This window comes from Toxorhynchites rutilus, chromosome 1 (assembly GCF_029784135.1).
Source record: "Toxorhynchites rutilus septentrionalis strain SRP chromosome 1, ASM2978413v1, whole genome shotgun sequence".
In the NCBI taxonomy this organism is placed as follows: domain Eukaryota; kingdom Metazoa; phylum Arthropoda; class Insecta; order Diptera; family Culicidae; genus Toxorhynchites; species Toxorhynchites rutilus.
This window is the reverse complement of record NC_073744.1, coordinates 29,370,190-29,394,409: the sequence shown is the minus strand read 5'-3', so window position 1 is coordinate 29,394,409 and position 24,220 is coordinate 29,370,190. Positions and strand designations below refer to the sequence as shown.

Genomic DNA, 24,220 nt, shown 5'->3' with positions numbered 1-24,220 from the left:
TATCAGATCGAAGGCCTACAGTAACATTAAAGGTATGCAAATATGCTCTTGAAAAGTTTCTTCTCGAGAAATATTTCGTCAGGGTGAAATGTTTTATTTATAATCTCTGTAGCAAAAATACATTTCAATTAATGATTTTTTCTTGTACTTCAATGTACATTTCATATAATATGCTTTTAGCTGCAAAAATAGTTCTATTAAAATTGGTTTGCTTTGTACTTTTTCAACACAGACTTCAAAAATTGATGTACAGTAATTTACATTTAATTCGACATGCCGAGGCACCACTCGCATTGGAAACGATTTTGACCTGTAATTGGACATTCGCGATGACAGTTATACAGTGTCGACGTCTGGTGGTGACTTTCAATGTGGAGCCATAATTAGGGCCCCGAGCTCGATGTTTCGGGGGTCTTCGTAGCCACATTGGTTGCGCGTGCGCTTAGTAAGCGATCTATCGTGAGTTCAAAGCTCAGGGCTCTCAACTGTGACCATCTTTGTGTTATAGAATAACTACGTCCACGCAACGAATAAATAAACAAAAAGGGATGAAAAATGTTTACAAAAACGTCCAATTAGAGGGAAAAATGTCCAATTAAACGTGTCGCATTACAGGTCTGTCCAATTGACTACATGTCGAACTAAATGTAACTTACTATATTTACCATCTCACAGAGTACTATAGCGATTTGCTTTTAATTGGGCATACCGAGGGATACTCAATGTCGCATTAGAGATGATTTTGACCTGTATCTGGACATATCAACAAACACACCACAGTGTGAAAAAACAATTTTTTCTTTAAATTTTTAGCGAAATCGTTTTTAAAACTGAGTTAGTTCCAAACTGACTGTTGTTTCATGCTATAGATGGATTTATTCACGTGAAAATAGGTGTAAACGGGTGAGAATATATATGATACATTTCTTCGAGGTATATATAACCACTATGAATGGAATAAATTCAGGCATTTGTAAACGCTGGTGAATTTCTCACTGGTGAGAAATCACTCAAGTTGGATGCAGTTCTACTTCAGATGAATAAATTCACCGAAAATGTGAATATATTCATTATATAAGTACGCGCTAGTGTAAACGGTTGATGCGATTTCTATGAATCTCATTATATTTCTTCACATGAATATATCCCTAGTCTAAACTCACCATAAGAATGATCTGTTCGAAACCTATAAGGGATGTTTTGATGTGAAATTCAACTACGGAAATATCAAGACTACATAAATGGAATTTGGAAGAAACCGAATAGCGATACGAATTAACTATTAGGTAATGTTAGTGAAAAACTCAAAAAAACCGAAAAAAACACGACTTCTAATAAAGCCAATTTGCTTTTTTTTACAAAGACGTTTGAATTAAGATAATTTGAATCGGGATAAAACGGGATTAACGTTACAGGTCCGGTCCGGTCATATAAAATAAACTTTAGATATAGGCGCAATTCAACAATTTTCTTCCAAAAGCCTGCAAAAAATGTCTACATGGACTTAGCAGGAGGGGTTTGGTAAATGTCCATGCTTGTCCACGGAGGGGGAGGGGGAGTCTAAAATCATGCTTTTTCTGTCCACGTGGTATGTGGACAGCCCCTAACATAATATGCTGATCTATACCATGTATAAAAACTTATTTAGACCTAATTGAAACTTTGATATTTACTTGGATGTCAGAAAAACTGAAAGCGTTTCTTTCACTCCAAAGCGAATTTTGTACAACAATGATGGACTACTGAAATCAGTGTTTGCTGCAAGCGTTTTCTAAGCTTATGCTCGACAGCTTGGTATTACATCTTTAAGTGGTCTAACGAAGCAAATGGTTCGATGAAGAATCATCGATGCTTGCTATGGATCGATGAGTTTGAATCTTGGCCATTTTATTAATTTTTTTCAAAAGCTCATCAAAAACTGTACAAGTATCTCCTGAATTTGAAGCTGAATTATCAAGAACATATTCAAAATCGGTCTTTGGGTAGCAACGCCTAGCAACGCATTTTAAATCGAACTGTCTTTCTTTGGTATAATAATGGTTCACTTCGAGTCACGACAATGTGACAGACAGTGGAAAAATTAAGTAAAAATCAAGCAAAATAACTGCCCAAATAAACTTGATTGACTCCGCACCACCTAGGTGAAAACTAATTTATGGGTTTCAATATCCAGAATCCAAAAAAATGTGCTTGATGTTTTTCTGTGCGATTCCTATCCCCCAGTCAACCCTCACTCGACTTTCCTGCTACTACGCCACTGTCGCCGAGACAACTCTCTCCCACGAACGTCAAAAGGAAGAAAAAGAAAATCTTTCATAGTTGTTCGTCATTCGCCGTCGTCGTCGTCGTCGCTGTCGCTGTCGTCGCCGTACTTCGAAAGCCAAAATTTAAGTGATATCATCAGGGTGAGGCAAATATTCCGTGTCTTTCCGTTCGCAGTGCCCCGTTTGCATACGGATTATCCGATTCCGCAAGTGACGGGAAGCTACGGGTGCTACGGTGTATGTATGTGAGTGATTGGGCAAAAGTGGACCAGTTCCGGGATAATGGCGTGAGGCAAAGTAAACATTTTTCGCCTCGGTGTGAAGTGTGTGAAGTTAATCCGGGTCGTAGTCACTGGTGTAGAGGCAGCAGCAGCAGCAGCCGCCGCCGAATAGCAGTTCTCTTTGGGTCTCCATTTTCCCGTCGAATCCAACCGCTTACCGTCGAGGGTGCAGTTCACGGCTGGTTGCACAAGTTGCTGTGCGGGGATTATTGCTCCGCGTTGATGGGTGTTTTAAGATTACGGTGCGGCCGGATACGGTGATGTGTTCCATGGTTTGGTTTTACTGTGATCGTTTTAAATACTTGTTGTATTACTAATTCCGGAATCAGCATTGCCGAATTCAAATTTGACAAGGCGTTCGGAAGTACTTCTTCAAATGACACGGTGTTATATGGGTATAATTTTCAAATTAGAATTTGGTTACAAACACCGTGTTGCTTATGCTCGAAATCATGCGTTTCCCCCTCAATTTGATCCGCAGACAAAACAGAGACCAAAATTGCATAAGATGCGTTTCAATTATGGGAAACGCTCCATTGCACTCCGAATGCTTCCGTCTTCGACAGAGCTTCAAAATTTTGGAATTGTTAATAGTACAAACGATTTATAAATTTCTCGCGAAGCCGTGAATGTATTCATCTGACGAGGATAATATGGAGAAAATTTCGTACGGCAGAAATATTATCCGTTTTGGGTCAGTTACAAGACGGAGAAAGATAGGCACTTGATCGTTTCGTTGTGAATGGTTTAGTTCCTAGCAGAGCGTAACGACTGCAATGAACTGGACAATGTTTCGATTATGTTAGTACTGCCAAAATTTGTTACCAAGTAAATGTTAGCTGCTCTGCTACGAAAAGGTCGTTCGAAACACAGAGCGCCAGAGGAGCTTTATGGTATTTCTAAATACGGTTACCTGAGAAATACCACTTTTGTTACTCACCGAAAATTTTGTGGAAGCTTCCGACTTCCGAATATAGCAAAAACACCACAGATTATTAGATTATTTACCCATGTTCATACGTAGGAATTTTGAAATTTCATTGAAATGATAACTAAATTTCGGAATTTTCCATGCTTGTGAGAAATATCCTTTGTGGATCAACGTGCTAAAAATTTTCGTGAAATGTTTTTGCTAGATCAGGCAACCCCTTGATCATTCGTCCGTTGATGTGGACGTAACCGGGTGACTGACCGGTTGACGAAAGTACTCGTAAAAATCATCTTGATGAAATCAACGCGTGTTATTTGGCATAGAAATCTCTATAACGTTGAAACGGCGAAGTTTCTCTAGAAACGTTGGTCACATTAAAGTAGAAAAAGAAGATTATTGATGTATCAAATTCATAATATGATGTGAGGTGTCTTCCATTACGATCTAATATGATTTACTGTTAGATGATTCTCCACAACATGCAACACGATTTTTTGCAGTACTAGATTGGTTTAAAATATAGGTTTATGCGGCTCACAAACTGCATCTGCATGATATACATATATGATGCCGATTAGACTGAGTTTACGATAGTGTTTATTAGAAAACCGATGCTTGTTACACCGAATTACGACTTATTATGCCGTGTAAAATGAAAACGCGTTTTCCGCATTTTATCTGATTGTAGATAGACACGATGTATACTTTGATCGACATTATATACGATTGTGATTCGATACCACTTTATATTTGACATAGAATATGCCAAGTAATACGATTTAATGTTTGCTGGGCAGTACCTGCTATTTAACTTCTTTCAATTCTTTCAGCAAGCACTCTTCGAATTCTATCGACAAATTCGTGTTGAAAAATGATTATATTAAGGCTGTAATTCTATGATGTGTGAAAGCAGCTTTTTGTCACAAATTACTCCGCACTGCTGTCAAATTACTCCCGCACATTGTCACTGTTTAACCAAACACTACAAAGAAGCAGTAGATGGACCTGAATGACATATTTTGGGTGTATGTAAAATAAGGAGAAGTACTCGTTACATGACGTCAATATTCTTAGGGCAATCTTGGGTATCAAATATTCGTTTTCCTTTGTAGAGGCAAACTCCTCTTTCGAAGCTGCTGAATCCGTTTGACAAAAATATATGTTCCATTTTTCTAGACTACAGTGGAACCCTGATGACCCCGCGATGCAGTTTATTCGGGACAGCGAATTCCATGGTATACCTTTCTAGGATTTGTTTGTGAGTGGTAGACTCAAGCAAGCCGCTTTCTATCTCACAGCTGAGCGTAAAGTTCTCTACTCATCAAGTTATTATTTTTATTCTGAACATATCTCATTAGCTCAAATCGATTTGAATACATTCCTCGAATTGATTATTTTTTATCCGTGATTTATAAACATATAATAAAAAATATAAAAACACCAATCTCAACAATTTTTTTAAATTCAACTTTGTTGTCCATTATTTCTACACATTGGCGCACTGTACAATAAACTTCATTAAGATAAATGATGTTAGAGTTTGGGTTTGTTGAAAAGCCCCAAGTCTCTAGTCACTAATAATAAGGCGTTCAAATTGTTCATTGTTTACGTTTTTCATCGATTTATTTCAAAGAGAAAATATGATCATGGTTTGTCAACCTCTGATCATGGTTTGTCCGGTTTAAGAAATCATCATTTTTGAATGAAAAAAACATAGAATTTTCAAGTAAGTGTGGCATTTCTCATTACTTGAGTTTCCTGTCATCGTATTGGTCCATTAATAATTTAGGTTTTAGGTTAAAAAAATCAAAAACATTTTTCTTGCGAAAATTGAATTCTGATTGTTATTTTCGAAATAAAATAAAAATAAAACTATTTTTGAACTGTGTATATTTTCTCCATATAGCCCCAATAATAACATGAATATTGCGGAAGACACCAGATCAATTCGATCGACCATTTCTGGTTATACTTATATTTTCAAGCAATTTTTCTTTCCTTAAAAGTAAGACTAGAGTCAAAGTAACCAACCGTTGATGCAAATTGTCCTTTTTAGCCATGAAAAATGTGAGCCAAATCAAAAAATATAAATATAGAATTTATGAAAAAAAAAACTCGAATCTTCTTTAAAGACAAATGCGGAATAAGACGGCGATTGTCTCAGTGGAGAGTAAAAGGCTTACTCTTACATAATTTGGATAGTTATTTCTTCTTATTTCTCCATGAAGTTCAGTAAAAACGTGAAGATAGCTGATTAATAGTATGACCTACAGTAATCTAATAAGAGTACCAGTTGTTTTTCGTTTTCGTTTTTCGAACATCTATCCAGCCATCTTGGAAACGCAAGACTCGTGCTCACAATAAACATTCGTTGCCAATAAAAATATAATATTCAGAATCGGTTTATACAAGTTTAACATTTCGGTGCTCTATTGATACACATAACATACTTCGTATTAGGTTTAAGACCAATTTCTATTCTATTTTTTGGTATCACTGAAGATGAAGAAATAAATCTGTAAAATGAAGCCACCGAATAAAACGTTAAATTTGTAAATAAGAAAAAAATAACACAGTTGAGCCTTGCTTGCAAGTTTGATAGTTTTCCATGCCTAATTATTTTCTAGCTTTTAGTACATCAACCGATCAACTTAAAAAGTTTTTTTTACTTTATTCTATTTTCTAGTTTTTAGTACATTATCTGTATGATTAGTATATTTCTGCACAATAAAACCATTCAACTTTTTTGTTTTATTTCTAACCTAATTTTGTTCGGAATATTTTGATGATGTACTGCATTCTATTAGTCAAATCTCGCGTAACTTTTGAAAAGGTTCTATGCAACAAATGCATTACAAAAACAATCGTTCACATATCTATCGCCTTCATTTTTTCATCGCCGATACAAAAAATATCCAATGTACAGATTCGGGTTTTAAGCACCCGGCTGTTACTTCGGACGCCACTTTCCTCCGACGCCCGTAACGTCCGAATTAACAAAGCAGTCAAAACAACACGAAGTCGTACCTCGGTCGTTTTGAGTCTTTGTTTCTTACAGGTGTTGTTATCGATTCCAGTGCAATTCTCATTTTGGGTCATTTTGGATTGGCATTTTTTTTTATAAGTAACTATGTAACTTAACAGTAGCTTTGAGAAAATGTGTAATCCGCCATTTTGCTGTGGTGGCCATTTTGGATTTGTATCCCTCATTTATAATTGTGTTCTACTAGTCAAGCCCTTTAATTTGATACCCATATTGATGTCATTATTGATGGATATGTAATCCGCCATTTTGTGGTGGCCGCCATTTTGGATTTGCATTTTTCATAGATAACTGTGTTCTACTAGTCAATCCCTTTCATGTAATACCTCTATTGATGGGGTTTTGGGAAATATATAATTCACCATTTTGGATTTTCATTACTCATGAATAACTGAGTTCTACTAGTCAAGCCCTTTCATTTGATACCCACATTGATGGGGTTTTGAGAAAAATCCGCCATTTTGTAGCGCCATCTTGGATTTTTTAAATCATGAAATGCGCAGTTTTATAATGACAGCAGGGATAAAGGTGTATTCCAAATTTTAGACCAATCGGTCAACAGGAAGGGTTCATACTTCTATTAATGTGGTAAAGGGCTACAGACGAACATGTTACAAACATACCAATTACAGGGCAAGCTAAATAAAACCGTTTAAAAATATGGCGCCCTTGGTCTAGAGACTATGCAAACTAAAAAAAAACAAGTACAATCAATAATTATGTGTCCATTTTTTTTTGCAAGTGTGATATTTTTTTAAAATGAAAATATTTCATTGCCTTGAATTCGGTCCAGTAGTTCAAAAGTTATGAATTTTCAAAAAGTATTTTTTGGAAAAAAAAAAAAGAGCAAAACATTATTTTTAGGACCACCCTAATATGGAAATGGTCACCCTAATCAAAAAAATATGGGTCTTATGAATAAAGAACAAAATCATCATTTTTCACGAAAATCTGAGAATAAATATATCCGTTTGGCATGGAATGGCTGTATATTATCAATGAAATTAAAGTTAATAAATTTTATAAACTCCACTTTTTATATGTTTTTTTTATTAATTAACTTTTGTGACCTAATCAGTTACCTACGTTTATTAGTTTCTTTTTTATATACCCAAACTCATCCACATTTTTGGCATGTGCTCACAAAATTGTTGGCTTAGCAATCAATAGGTAACAAGCACATAACTCTTAGACATTTCATCTTTCGGATAAGGTGATTATCATACCACTTCGCTCAGCCAGCAAGAATTATTAACGGTCAAAGGAGGAAACGATTCCTCCTCGGAAATATCCAACGCAAATAATACCCCCTCCTCAAGCCCCGACAATTGGAATCATCGGTCGATAGCGGCATTCGTGAGCATTCGATCAGAACTTCTGCTTTCACCAAACAATGTGGCTCCCTTTAGTTCGGCTGCAGAAAATAAATTAAATTGGGAGAGAAGGGCATAATGCATAGGCACGTGAACGTAACCAATATGTGAACGTCGCAATAACAACTAAACAGATTTCCGAGCGGTTGCCAGTTTATATACAGGTATGCGTGATTTCAATAGGCTATTTTCAAAGCAATTTTTAAAATTGTTTTTTGAAACATTTTTTTGAGTCATAAAGCAACAAGCATATAATTCTTGGACATGTTATCTTTTGTTTGAAATGATTATCACACCATTTCATTGATCCGAAGCAAAATTATTAACGCATAAAGAAGGAACGGGTTCCTCCCCGGAATTACTTGGCACAAATAATGTGGAGGCGATCTGGCGTAGTGGTAACATCCATACCTCTCACGCTAAGGGTCACAAGTTCAATTCTCACTCCCGACATTCTTCCAAAAATGGAAGTAAAAGTGATGAACCAGCCAAACTATGTAGAAAGTCACTATAATAGAGAAAAAAAACTAGCAGAAATAATACCCAATTCTCAACGACGATTGATTACGGCATTCGTAAACAAATGATTTTATAGCGCTGTTTCCATCAATGTGATTTATTTGATATGGTGAAATATTCAGTACACACTGAGCATTTCGTATTCTTCACTATCAAATCCATAGTCAATGGCACCCATAGGTATCGAATTATCATCGATGTCTCGATTTTGGCTAAATGCTCCGTTCTACTCGGCCGCAGAAAAGAAATGGAAAAGGGAGAGAAGAGCATAATGTATAGGCGTATGAGCGAGACCATCCTCACCTCACATCGCAATAACGATTAAATTAATTTTCGAGCGGGTGCCAGCTTATATACAGTTTTGTGTGATTTCAATAGGCAAGCTATTTTTAAGCTATTGAAACAAGTTTTCGGGTCAATAATTAACAATCATATTCTTGAACATTTTTTCTTTCGAATGAAGTGATTAGCATACACTACGTTCAGTCGGCAGCAGCGATTTTTACGTTCAAAACCTTGCACGCGTTACGCTCTCGTTTTCGAAATTTTGAACTTACACCTCGGTATAGAAATGAAAGACGTAGTTCCACGTCAAGAACGCCAGAAATCTGCAACTAGTCATGAACTGCATCCGTACGGTAGATCCAAAGTGAGTGCGCTCCTTTTGCTTCAGCCTATTCCCGTTTGTCATCAGCTCTAACCATACACAACAACAACAACAAGATCATCATTATCATCAACAGAAAGTGTTTGCGTTTGCCTTTGCCAGCTGGAATATAGAAGTGATCGCACAGTGACCGCCTCCTTCTCGCGACCCTAAACATACTTGGTTGTGTTGTGTTGGTAGTGAAACTCCCTCCGCTCGAGATCATCGTCATCATTCATACATTTTCGTCATAGGATCAGTGTGTGCAAGCTCTCGCTTTTCGGTCAAATCGAGAGAAAGGTGCATCACAGTAATAGTAATAACAACAGCATTTACACGGCCGTGGTTACGCTGCTTGGTCTTTGCGAACAGGAAGTTCTCTTGGACCCCACTCGCGAGCTATTTGGGATTCGCTTTCGCTGGCGATGATGACACATCCATTTACACATTCATTCAAAACCCATTGTTTCTGTGTTCGTTTCAGTGTAAACATCTAATGCTGCAAAGTGTTGTAATTCTTTCGAACGGTGATTTCCAAGCCCAAAACAACATCGGTGGGGCGAGTCGACAACAAATGAGAATATAAAAGTATAGGCAAAACAAAAATAATAACGAAAGATTCAAAAATGTAAAGAAACAAAAATAATTGTGATAAACTCAAAGTGTGATCCTAACAACAACAAGTGAGTGCGCTGGAGAAGAAAGGGGGCAGTGAACGAAATTAATTCATCCGTCGTGGCTTACGGCGGCTCGAGTCGGTGAGCCAGGGCCTGGCTGTGGCTACCATTGACACAAAGAAGAAAACAAGAATTCCGCTAGAGTGTGTGGTGAAGCGGTCACCGCGCAGCACACCACAGTCCAGTCCACATAGTGTGCATGAGAGAGGGGCCTTCACTTCGTAAGAAAACGATACACACATATTACGTATCGCGCGATAGGCTCTGGAGCAACAGAGGACTCTGACGGCGGAAATGGAGAAAACTGGAGGTGAGATATCTTAACTTCCGCACCCTGCTCAAATCATTTTCTGTTGATTGCATCTTTTTTTTCTTTCCTACACTAATCAGAAGTCAAAAATATGAAATCGAACTTGACTGACGGCTGACTAACTGAAAGCGGACAATGATAAAATGGTACCCCACAAGATAAGAGGTATGGTGGCGAGTTTCAGACTCAAAATGTGATTCATCGCTTGTAGCGAACCCGAAGGCACGTACTGTGCGGTGGAGCGCAAACCACCACCACTACCAGCAGACACGGACACACGGATTGTCATCTCTTTCGGAAACAAGAAAGTAAGAAAGAAGAAGATAAAAACAACCGCCAGCTGTGTGTGACTCAAGTTAATCGTGGTTTGGTGGGTTTGTCTGACACACCGAAGCAACTGATTGCGAACGCCCGGGCTTACAGGGACTGTTCTCGGTTACTCATCTGACTAATTGTGCAGAGCACTTTTGATCATAGGGACACACATCAAAGCTGTACCAACAATGCACAGAGAGATTAACAACAAATGTTCACCGACTCACTTTGAAAGTGGCAATATGTTTGTTTTGGATCATTCCACGTCCACATGACAACATCAAACGGGGAGGAAAGTCTGATTTAAGAAGAATTGTAAGTGCTGAACAAACATTCTGCAACTGAGACTTAGTGCAGGTTTATAACCGAAAATGCCGATAAGATTTTTTGACTTCACACAGCCTAGTAATCTGCGATAAAAGTTTCGAAAACAATTTCTATGGAAACAACGCGCAGAGAATGGGCGTGGAGCAATATGCAAGATTAACCGATATTGGCCATGTCTTTAGGCTGACTGAATAATTTAGGAATGAAAACGGAACCCGTAAACCTAAAAAATAAACATACAGACATAATATTTTTTTAAAAAATTTTATTGACTGATTGAAACCAATCATTCGAAAAGTATCAGATGTACTTTTTTTGCTCTACCGGATACCGGATATCCGATAAGCTTCGAGGCCGGATATTCGGCTTTTTTTTGCGAATATGAAACTGGATAAAACTGCATGTGTGCATGAACCAAAAAAGGATGCATTTTAGGAAGAATGATCAACTTATTTTTGCATTAATATGATGAATGACATTTTCCGTTTAGAATGAATATCCTTTAAAAGAGTATCAAGTTTTCCACAAGGAATTTTGTACAGGTATTTTTCTGATAAAAATTTTCTATCACAATGATGAGTTTTTTGTTGGGTGTGTCTTCAGGGATGATAATCTGAGAGACTTCACTACAAAACATGCTTCATGACTTCATGGCGCAATGTGTTTGGCTTCTGGTATCGTTAGTGAAATAACAAGAATTATCAGTTCTAAACTATCCTATATATTCAAGGGAAGTTATTATTTTGCTGCGAAAAAAGTATTTGAACTGAGACGAGATGGCACATATACTACATTTTCGAGAAAAATGAATTTTAATTTTCAAAATATTTTTTTTTCAATGATTTTTTTTTCAAAAAATTTGAAAACATATGCTTTTAAAATTCTGAAAAAATAGATATAAATAGCCCTTAAAATTTTCAACAAGTTTCCATACATCGGACGATAGGAACTTTTACATGGAAAAAGTTTTTCGAACAACAACTTTTTCATTGTTTTCATTGAAAAAATAGTATTAATGTTTAATTCGTAACATTTTTATGTATAAATTATCGCAATTAACATGCTCTGCTGACTTTTCTCTACTTAGAAATATGTCAAGAATATGTCAAACGTGAGAATTTACACACAAAAATGTTACGAGCAAAACATAATTTTTTACAGGAGTCTTCATACAAAAATGACTTATATTCCAAAAACTATAAAATATAGAAAGTTGATGTCTTCAACATTTTTTTTTTATTTTAACAAGATCTAAAACTTTGTCGAATACAGTATATCGCTATCTTAGCTTTAAACAAAATTAGGATAAGTTGTATTTTTTTCAAACAAAACATGAAAAAGTTGTTGTTCGAAAAACGTTTTTCCTGTAAAAGTCTTTTTGGAAATTGTAATTGCCTTTCATATATATAATTTTGGGAATTTAAAAAAAAATACGTTTTTGAGAAAAATCAGACTCAATTTTTAAAATAACTTTTTTGTCAGCGAAATTTTTCGTATTTTTTTGTGAAAATTTAAATAATTTCCTACGTTTCATCCTTTGACAAGAATTTTGTAGGTATCATAGTTTTTAAGTTATAATTTGTTGTAAAAAATTATGAAAAAAATGGCTTTTTCCAAAAAGTAGTCTAATTATTTTTCGAATATTTCAAGTATGCAAAATTGCTTAAATGATCCATGTCTTTACACCCACAACGTTTCACTACTATCTGAGATGGTGCTGCCAGCGGCCAGTCGAGTTGGCATGAAATTCGTCTATAGTACATTGGATTCCCTTGGATTGGCAGCCACCTAATTACGAAAATTGTTCACAACCCCACTCAGGTGGAAGCCTTAATCATGATTCATAAAAAACACGTGTAGGGGGATTGTCTGAAACATTTTTTCACAAAGCTTTTTGCTGCTGACAAGATCATTTCCATTAAATGGCCGAGTTAATATGATTTTGAAGAGATGGATGTTTGAACCAAAGCGAGGTTCATTCTAACTCCCGAGGCAGTCACACGGGAGAACCATGTTCGAATTGCTTTAAGCATAGGCGACCGATTCTGAGCGGAGAATGTCAAAATACCGACTGAAGCCTGATTGTTTTCATGAAAAGCGCTGAGGACAAAGCCCCGATTTTCAACCGACCACTCGATCAAACTATTAGAGTAATTTATAATAGGACCTCAACACAAATACAGCGGCATGGCACCGGCCCACCAGCAGGAGTGGCGAACAAGCAAATTGAATAAAATAATTCCGTAGTCAACAATGCGATCATATCTTGGTCGAAAAAACGGTACTGTCCAGTTCAAAACGGTACGTTTTATCAGCCTACATGTCCTTACAATCGTTATAAGCCTGGTTCGGTTGTTAGGTCCTTACATTTGTTATTCACTACCAGGGATGGTAAAAAATCACATTCAACGATCAATGAATAAGTATATCCCTCTAGTCGGATGTTTTTAAATCACCCCCAGCAGGCGAGGCTCTTTTATTCTTCATATGTACACAGAGAGAATACTTGGAACGGTGAGCTACCATGATCTCAAAAAAGCAATATGAAAGCGGAATCCCCACTGATTGCACTCTCGAAGCATTACTTCTACTACTCAAGTTTTATCGTGAGTGCAAGCCACAAACGACCAATCCCATTCCATAGAGCGGATGATGAGTTCTTGATCGGAAAGTGTAACAAGAGACACTGAAATCTTACGACACTCATCGAGGGATTTTTAATTCTCTATTGCACTGTCCGCAGTGAGTGGCTGACTCAGTCTCGTGTCGATTTTATTTTGCTGTCGTCTCCCGCCCGATAAACAGCAGAGTAATGGATGCAATTGATTAATTTTATTACCAGCAGATTTGGGCGAATCTCATCCTGCCCAAAATCGTTTTTAGATTCCAATAATTCTGAACATTCACAGTTCTCTCCAAATAATTTTTCCAATAGTAATTCAATTAGTGGCTTCACAGAACACCTTTCGATTTCGATTGAGTTTCAGACCCTTTTTTATTTTGTAGATAAAACGGATCACATATTTAATTAATTCAATTCTGTGTGGTTACGTTCTTCGTTGCGAATAAATGTAATGAATTAGTATGGACGTATTTTATTCATATATCGTGGACTTCCGACATATGTGACAGTAGATTTATCGAACGACTAATGTTTTTTTTATATCCCATCAAACTTGTTGCATCTGCATCTTGTTGTGTACATACTGCTTTGACCGCAGATTTGCATGGTTGAATCTGGTTAATTTCAGGTATTCAGTCTTCATATTGTCGAATGAATACTGTTGGAACAATAGGTATCGCAGCAAATGATGATCAACATCCTACCTTATCATCAAACGGTATGCGAATAATTTCAGTGAACTGACGGCATTGGAATATATGCTTTGTGAGGACCACACAATTATTATCAGAGCGAATAAACGTCCGACTGGAAGTCATGAACATCAATTCAATGTGCCCAAAATAAATTTATCCTTTGAAGGTCATTAACCTTTCTAAAGATGAACAGATGGAATATATTCCAATGTCGTCTGGAATAACCTGTCCAACACCTTATGATCGTAATATTGTTTTTGCTATTATTCTGATGTTTCATAACACGGCACTCTATTGATTATTCGCCGAAAATGAATAAAAAATATCCTTGAAGTTAGCCTACGCTTTTAGTAGCAGTGCAATATGCGGCCTGATTCTACGCGGCGTGTGAGGTGAGATGACAATTGTCACATCACCATCACGCAACTTTCCTCACTCTATTCCTACAGTCGTATCGGATGCCGTGAGAGGTTCATTTTATGTATGTGAGAGGATGAACAGCAAGTGACAAGGTATTCATTCTGCTGGTTGCCAAATCAGATCAGAGATGCTGCATTCGCACATATGTCTAAGAATTTGCAAACATTTAACTTTTGTCACAACCTTTTATTCCTGCTTTAGGCTGTTTAAAATAGTAACAAAACATTATTGGTTTCAAATGATAAACGAAACTGGCCAGTTTTGCAGACGCTAGTACATATTTACAGATATTTCAGATTTTCATCGCATAAATTGGAGAAAAAAACACCTGGCATCCCAGAATTTTATTTATTTCGCTCAGAGAGATCAGACCATTTGTTTAGGATTTAGTTCGTCCAACAAGCAGACGGAAACGGTTGTTAGCATCATACAGAGTTTAACGCTTTCGTTTGTTTTGATCGTAATTGCTGCTGCTTCCTGCGTACTCACTGTTTAATTGTTGCTCCGGCTCCGGCTTCGATGTTTACCACGGCTTCTGGAATGGATATGTAGTTCGGTGTTGATGGCTCGCTACTAGATAGATTAAACATAACACCCATGTAATAAATATATTGTAGAAAAAATAAATTCATTTCATATAATGGAAAGATTTCCGGAGTGCTCATTCGCCCGATCGAGAGATACTCACTACCGCTTTCACAAGAAATACAAACTGCTCGCAATTCGTCACACGTATTGTGAAAATTAAATAAAAATGGAATATATACAATACCAATACTATTGGGTTATTTACGACAAGAAATGATGCTTACTTTCCATTTTTGATAAGTTTTCATGCGCTGTCGACACCTCAAATCATATCGATGATTGTCACCTAGAAATCCCAATTCATGTGACAATCGTCACGTAGATTTGGGAGCGGGAATACGGTGAGAGTTCATTCAAGTGAGATTTCTCACGGCATACGCCTGGTGGGATCGCGTGACATACGTGACAATTGTCACCTCACATCACACGCCGCGTAGAATCAGGCCGATGGTGAGCCAGTCTCAGGATAAGAAAACATTTAAAAATAAAGCTTTTTTTTTTGAATGAATCAATAGTAAAACAAAACGTCAAAAATTTTCTCAGCTTTGTGATAGCAGATAATCATTATCCATTTGAGTTGTATGAGTATTCCAACCCCCCACAAACTGTGGATAGTCTATCTGCAAACAAATTATGTAGAGTTCCACAATCCAAAAAAATTATGAGCAAATATTTACGTGCTTACACAAAAAAACACATGTTGACATATTTGCGCTAATTTATGTTTTTTGATTAATTCAAGGTAATCAAGGTCTTTTCTAGACACCAGTTTACTCGGCCCCGAAAAAAGTGGTCTGTATTTGGGCTGGCGGAAAAATATATCTCGCAAGACCACGTGTTCGATGTCGTAATAGCCTTGGCCAATAACGCATTTACATTAACTCATAAAATTACTGATTTGAGGGGGATTATTGTTTGTAGTCTCTTGATTAATTTAAACACCATCTGAGAAATCCTCTGTGAAACATGAAACATTAAAGTCGTCCTATCTGCTGTAGCGCATTTTTTTATTTTACCCAGTTTCATCGAAGTAAACGCGCTCGGAAAGGAAAATTGAACGCCCGGACGAGAGAGCGAGAATCGTTAAGCGTACTTCATAGAGACACTCATTCCCATGGAGCAAATTCTTGTTAAGAGTTGAAAACAAAACGAGGAAGGAGAGTAACTCAATTATTCGAACTAGTTTCAGTCTAGCAATGCTTTGGTCAACTCAGAGTTACCAAGAGAAAATCATTTGGTTATGATGGGTGAGGATTAATAGTTAGTCGCAGTTTGCACAGATTGCGATCTGTGCAGTTTGCGATTAATCGTAAATCACATCATGCTCCCTTGTTTTCCATCCTTGTTCACTACTAGCTGACAAGCTGCGTCTCGCCCAAAATTTGTTTTTCGTTATCAATACCTTCAAACATTCACGTTTTCTTGCTAAGCGCAAGTTCATTTGTCCAATCACAGAACTGTTCATTGATTGATCTCCTAATCGAACCCGTTGAATTTACCTTTTACTAAAAAATTACTAGTACTTCTACCAAAACTCATCATTATAATATCAGATTATTTTCAGACACAATTCTCGTTCAAGATTTTTCAACCACTGGCAAATAACATGTTTCTCCGTTACATGAAATGTTTGATACATAAAATATAATAGAATAAAGACAGATCTCTCCCCTCTTCTCCTCTTAGAGAGGGGGAGGAGTGTCCATTCACCATAAAAACGTTTCGTGCCCCCTAAAATCTTCACATGACAAATTTGGTTTTGTTTGCTTGATTAGTTCTCGAGTTATGCAAAAATTTGTGTTTCATTTGAATGGCAGCCCCAAAAACCCCTACATACCAATTTTTATGTCGATCGGTTCAGTAGTTTCCGAGTCCATAAGAATAAGACAGACAGATATACAGAAATCCACTATATATATATATATATATACAGTCAACTCTCCCTAACTCGATATCCAAAGGGACCATCGAGTTAGGGAGGTATCGAGATACAGAACATTTTTTCCAATTGTATGTCTTAAATTGTCATATATTAGGGTAAGTGTCCCAATTATGGTATTCATTTGAATTTTTGATTCATTCCCTTAAAGTGAAAAAACACCTTTATCATATAAAAAAATATTTTTTCCAGAATCTTTCAGGAGGTGATAGACGGTTATATTTCACGAAAAAAATCCTTCAACGCATATGTTAGAATTTCAACGATGACAGACTTATAGAACTTTTTCTTTGTTTCGAATTCTGTTGGCTCAAACTGACTCTACATTGAAAAGTATGCTACGTAATCCGATTTTGTTGCTTTCATTTGAAGGATGAGAAAATTTAGTACAGGATATAGTAGTGGAACATCTAAATTAGTGGGTTAAAATAACATTTTTGAAGTGGAAAATTTAAAAGTTTTTTTTTTATTTGTAATTATTAATTTTATCCTAAAAATTCATACTAAACTTGATTGTTTCTATCAATTAAATTAAAGCTCTCTAACCTCTCTACAATTTGTTCTTTGACGCCCAACTTCTATCTCTCTTAATTTCGCTGCAATATCGATACAAACAATTCCTGATGAAGATTCAATCAACATCTTCAAAAATCGCGATTTTTAATCCACTGTACTTATAAAAGCCACTTAAATTTCACCTTAATGCTGAAAGGTTAATTTTTTTTCTTGAAATTATTCATATTTGAATTATAAAAAAAAACTTTTTTTTCAAACTGTATACAATCGAGTCCTAAATTTTACATAATCGAATCATATATAATCGAGTCCGACTTGCACGAGGCACTAGGTTAACAAAGAAAATATTGATTAAGTATGTTACTCAAACTGAATTGTAACGATCACGCAGGAACTGTTCAATCACAAAAAAATGTTCGAATAGTTTCACAGGAACATTTTCAGTTAATTTCAATATTCCGGACATATTCTTCAGGTTTGATTTAACGTTAGAATTAACATCTCAATAGAACTACTATCTTTAGCGTTTTTCTCAGGTTTTTCAACACTTTCTAGTATACAACTGGTATACAACACAGACAGGGGACAGATAGTGAAGAATATCTCGGCGGGAGTTCCACAAGGCTCCATCCTAGGTCCTACGCTTTGGAACACGATGTACGACGGTGTTCTAAGGCTGAAGCTACCCAGAGTTGTGGAGATCGTGGGCTTCGCGGACGACATCGTAACAACGGTAATCGGCGAGACGCTTCAGGAGGTGAAAATGTTGGCGACTGAGGCTGTAGACATGATCGGTAGTTGGATGGACAGCGTAAAGCTCCAGATGGCACATCACAAAACCGAGGTGCTGTTAGTGAGCAATTGTAAGGCAGTGCTGCGGGCAGAGGTATCGGTCGGAGGACATACCATCGTTTCGAAGCGGGCGGTGAAGTACCTCGGAGTCATGATCGACGACCGGCTGAACTTCAACCAGCACGTCGACTATGCATGTGGGAAGGCGTCAAAGGCCATCAACGTGGTGGCGAGGATCATGCCAAATAGCTTTGGCCCAAGCAGCAGCAAGAGGCGTCTCTTGGCAAGTGTATCTTCGTCGATACTGAGGTATGGTGGCCCTGCCTGGTTGGCGGCTCTGGAAACCCACCGAAATCGGAGGAAGCTGAACAGCACATTCCGACTCATGGCCATGCGAGTCGTAAGTGCTTATAGGACCATTTCGACAGAAGCTGTGTGTGTAATCGCCGGAATGATTCCCATCTGCATCACTCTGGCGGAAGATAGCGAGTGCTACAAGCGACGGGAAAGCAGAGGTATCCGGAAATTGATGAGAGCGGAGTCGTTGGACAAATGGCAGTATGAATGGGATACGGCAGAAAATGGTAGATGGACGTACAGGCTGATACCGGTACTTTCGACCTGGTTGAACAGGAAACACGGTGAAGTTAACTTTTACTTGACGCAGTTTCTGTCTGGGCATGGCTGTTTCAGGCAATATCTACACCGGTTCGGGCACGCAGTTTCACCCCTCTGTCCGGAGTGTGGAGATATGGAGGAAACACCGGAGCACGTCGTTTTTGTCTGTCCCAGGTTCACCGAAAGGCGCGAGGGGCTGCCTGCACTTCATGTCGAGAATATTGTGGAGGAGATGTGTCGCGACGAGATGATCTGGAATGCCGTGAGCAGTGCAATCACACAAATCATGTCGGAGCTGCAGCGAAGGTGGAGGCTGACCAAAGTGCTGACAACGTCCGACGGTGAAAGGTGAACAACGGCGACGGCTGTTGCAAGAGATGGTACCTCACGAGAGTAGCTGTGACGGGGTGCGCGTTGTGTTGGAGGGCACCACCTAATCGGCTCTCCGCTGGGAAGAGAAATCCTGCGAGGGTGACTGTGACGGGGCGCGCGTCAAGTTGGAGGGCGCTTCCTAATCGGTGCACGTCTCGACAGGTAAACGGATACTGCCGCGGAGAACAGCAAAAGGCCTACCTGACAACGCCTGATCGTGGCCTGGATGGAGGAACACCGCGAACATTTCGAAGGAACGAGCATCAAGGATGAAGCCACGATCAAAATGGTGAATACCCCACGAGAGTAGCTGTGACGGAGTGCGCGTCAGGTTGGAGGGCACTGCCTAATCGGCGCTCCGTTGGGAAGAGAAATCCTGCGAGGGTGACTGTGACGGGGCGCGCGTCAAGTTGGAGGGCGCTTCCTAATCGGTTCACGTCTCGACAGGTGAGAAACCCTGCGAGGGTGGCTGTGACGGGTTGCGCGTCAAGTAGGAGGGCAATTCCTAATCGGTTCACGTCTCGACGGGTAAATTCAAAATGCCTGCGAAGAGGACATCAGCGCAGTGGAATTAATAACGAATGGAAAGAAAAAAATATTGAGAAAAAGGGAAGGACAACGCTAGTTAGCGTTGAAAACTCGAGAAGTGCATGGGCACAGCCGCCCCCTGAAGTAGTCGCCTAGATGTGGTCCCAGGGGGAATAAGGCAACGAGTAGAGGGCTTGGTTTTTGTGGGTGCGATCCCCACTCGACGTCTGGGTTAACCCTTCCCAGGTAAGGCTGGTAGAGCGTTCCTCACCTCTTAAAAAAAAAAAAAAAAAAAAAAAAAAACATTAATTATGCCAGCGGAATATCACTCCCGTCCATGTTGGTTGTGCTTTAAAGTTAGGATTTCCCAGTTTCTGGACAAATTCTCAAGCCATATCCCGAAGAATAGAAGAGGGGTAAATTATTTTGTCTAGCTTGACAAGACAAAAATTCATTGACCGCTCCAGCTTCTCGATTCTGACCAACCTTATATGCTTTTGGTCTAGATACAATTTTCCATTCCGATTCCATTTTCACTTTAGTTTGAGTAGTGTTGATACCGCACTTTGTGCAATACTGAAATTATTTGCCGCTTCTGACCCCTTCCGTCCATATTTTTCGACCTGCTCGATTATGCTCAAACCTTGCGCAATATATATATATATATATATATATATATATATATATATATATATATATATATATATATATATATATATATATATATATATATATATATATATATATATATATATATGTATATATATATATATATATATATATATATATATATTCAAATAGTAAGATACTTGTACTCCTGTAATAATACGCCTACATGTTGGCATATATATATATATTCAGACAGTCTCTAAGAGCCATGCGCTCAAAGACAAACAAGGTGATTTAAATAAATAAATAAATAAATAAATAAAAATATCCTTTGTTTTACTTTTTTCGGAGCTCGGAAAAACGCTCGAAATTTGTGCCTCTACACTAAAATACCCCCTTAATTTCCCTCTAAAACACCTCAATCAACTGATGCCATGTTTACAAAGTGCTCGACAAAATTCCCAATACCAAATCCTCTTCACCACCCATTCCAAATGATACCATAGCTAAACAAATTGCCGATAAACGGTAACTACTAATCAACGCGAGTGCTAACTCCGTTCAGGTATGTGCGAAAGCTTCGGCTTCGTGGAAGAATGATTCAGCTTAAGAAAACATGCTTATCAGTGGCGGGCACCAGCAGCAGACACTCTGTACAACGAAAAATGTGTAAAAATAAATTGGAGGAACGAACGAACGAATGAGGGGGAGGAGGGGGGTTGGAGCATAAATTCACCATTGTTCACTTCCGTCGTTTAGTTTAATTCAATGAGGTGATAAATGATGGCAAATTCGAGATATGAATTGTATTATAGCTAGAGCGACAGCTTGAAATTAATTTCGGCATTATCGTAGTCCTACGATTTTTTCTATCTGAGATTTATTTCCCGGTTTTCTTATCTTCCAAACACATATTTGACTAGATCTCGGCTGAATAGCATTTATTTAACGAGGTGAGCTAATTTGTGATTGCTATTGGAAGGGTTGACAATGTTTGCTCTCCTTCTCAGGCTTCAAATTCCAAATCCACTCATTCTAATCTCTTCTTTATTGACACAAGAACGAACAATAGCAATACATAGTAATCACCACTCGACCATATTTCGAACGTGCATTCATGTACCAGCACTGCTGCAAAACCCGGTTCCTGTCACCCAGTTATCACGACGTTTGATAGCACTTATCGTAGTCGCTTCGGAATCGTGCTGTTGCCCTTTGGAACGCGACACAATTTCGTGCTTGAATGCAACAAGAGCGAAACAAAAGAAAAGCCCCGTTGCCCAAGTTCCAACTGTAACTCTTCTACTATGGACGGCATTTTCCGGGGTTAATTTTTTCATCAACACTACATCCCCTCAGAGGGCAGACACGGGGGAGTAATGGTGCAGAATGCTACTTTCATCGACAGGCAATGGTTCGTCATTTTCATCACCCTCTTCAGCCCACCAGCTACCAAATGAGTGAAAATTGCTCGGGAAATCTGAGAGCAGACGGCGGCACGTGCGAGGCACCCGTGGAATCGTCGGTTGCATTGTTTGGGAATCACCATCAAAAATAAAAATAAAATTCAAAAGCACAGATTGTGTGGAAGCAGACAATGGAAGAAAAATGCAGCAACGGTGGTTTGGTGTTGTGTTGTGGTGGACAACGTGTTCTCTGTTGTGCTAATTAGGGGTAAATATTGGTGATTTGGAGGTGTTTTGTAAATTGTAATTTTGGGAGTGCTGAAATATGAGTATTTAACACCGTGGGAGTGTTTCTCTTGCCCCCTCTTATAACTCGTTGGCATTTTTCAATGTACATGATTTAGTAGAGAGATAATTGGAACAAGTATTATGCGACAAGAGATAAATAGCTCACATGTTTTCTCCTAACACCGTATTAAAATTTCGCAGTTCGAACTTAGAATAAAACGAAGTTACATACAGCTCTTTATTGTTTATGCTATTGAAAAAGTTAAGCTCCTTCTAATCCGTTCATTGCGACGCGTTGGGGTTCCCATTGCAGAGTGGTTAGCATCACATCTTTCATGCCGGAGACGTGAGGCGCATGTCGGTGGATGTGTTGCGCCCACATAGGTGACGTCCAAATTGAATACTGACAGAAGCCAACATATCGAGTTCCCCACTGACATTTCTTCTTCTGAAGGGAACACATATGAACTGGGATCGATCAATTTATTCCAATCGGTAATAGAGGACATGAATTCCGCCAGAATAAAAGCACACAAAGGCACAAATAATGTTGGAGTTTTTGTAGTATTAAAAATCACGACTTATGTACGAGTTTCGATTCAGATTTCGCTATTGATGACTATTGATCGATACACGACACATGAATTAGAAGATTCGCTACAGATGTCTAAAACCACCGTTCATGGGCACCTGGTGAAGCATGGGTACGAAAAACGCTACAATGTATGGATTACATATTAATCCTTATTTCGTAACCCGATCGAATTAGACATATGGCAATCCAAACGAGATAAACTTTTTTAGCATTCTTCAATCCATGGTTACAACATTTGCACCTCCCGATAGGATTTGACTCGATCAGATTAAAGAATGCAACCAGTGTTGTCACATTTTAATCTGTACCAGAGGGGGTAAAAATATTTCCCATCTGTACTTTTTTTTTCCAAAAATCTGTACCATCGAAAATATTCGTTGTGCAAAAAATATATTTTATTAGAATGAAAAAAATACTCATCCATTTACTTTAGATACTACATTTATATTTGCAAGGCATTCGTGTGTTTCAAATTTTTGTCCACCAATCTTGCACATGCTCGTTTTCTGTAACTGTGATTTCCTTAAGGAGTAATTTTACCTCTAGGGTACGGAATTAATTCTCCAGATCTTGTATATTCCCATCGTAGAACCCTGAAAACGCCTCCTACACAACGAATTTCGTCCTTATGAAACTGATCAATTATAAATCATTGTAAATGCTTTTATGATCAGCAACACCAAGCGATACTGCGGCGTAAAAGTCGTCATGCACCTCAATGTTGCTTTGTTCAAATGTAAAAAATTTCACAGGCCGAAAAAAATCTATACTTTTTGACGAAAATCGTACAGAATCTGTACCGTACAGAATCTGTACCAAAAACAACGAAAAAATCTGTACGTGTGGCAACACTGAATGCAACATTGTGGTAATTTCAAATCCGACTAGATTCCGGAATAAGGATTTATTTTACCGAAAAACATTCGAAGGAACGTATCTCAATCTGCGATTCGTCGCAATTCGACGCAACGAACATACATATTTTTAACGATTTGTGAAGAACAAATATGAATAGAATCTCGAAGCAGGTTTTCACCTGAAGGAAGTCATGGTCTGGGTTTGGTGGGGCTGGAAGAAAATTTGTATTGTGAGTTTCTACCAAGCCACTCGATAGTCTAGATAGTCTCGATGAATTCCAACAAGTACTGCTCGCAGCTGAACGTATTAAAATCAACGATGCAGAACTCTCCTAGGGCGCTTCCAAGGCTACACTCACCAGAACTTCAACTCACTGTATAGCATTAAAATCGTCTTGCTCAGGTTTTTGACGAGAAAACAAAGAAGTTCAGAGAGGTTGGAATTTTGAAGTTGCGTTAAGGATGCTGAAATATTGTGGAACAAAATGATGTATCTTTAATCGAATAGATGTATGTCTATGTCTAATTAAGGGTTATAGGTCATCGAAATCATCGATCACAAGGATACTGCAAGTTTTTCGTTTCGACTAGGTTCATTATAGCCGCCAGGCACTACCGAACCTGTAAAAGCGAATGTCATTGATGCTTGAACGAGAGAATGTTTCGCAATCCGCGATCACGAATGTGC

At 38.2% G+C, this 24,220-nt stretch overlaps 1 protein-coding gene across 9 annotated transcripts in view; it reads left to right on the top strand.

The window, feature by feature from the left end:
- Nucleotides 1-2,303: 2,303 nt before the first annotated feature.
- Nucleotides 2,304-24,220, top strand: part of LOC129771796 (bromodomain-containing protein DDB_G0270170) — a 51,476-nt gene continuing 29,559 nt past the window's right edge. Inside the window, exons 1-3 of one of the 9 annotated variants that reach the window (XM_055775844.1) lie at nucleotides 2,304-2,405; nucleotides 9,542-10,044; nucleotides 10,125-10,209. In XM_055775844.1, the coding sequence (XP_055631819.1) occupies nucleotides 10,188-10,209 (22 nt within the window). In that variant the 5' untranslated portion in view covers nucleotides 2,304-2,405; nucleotides 9,542-10,044; nucleotides 10,125-10,187. The other 8 variants (XM_055775858.1, XM_055775851.1, XM_055775890.1 and 5 more) reach the window with 8 other exon arrangements.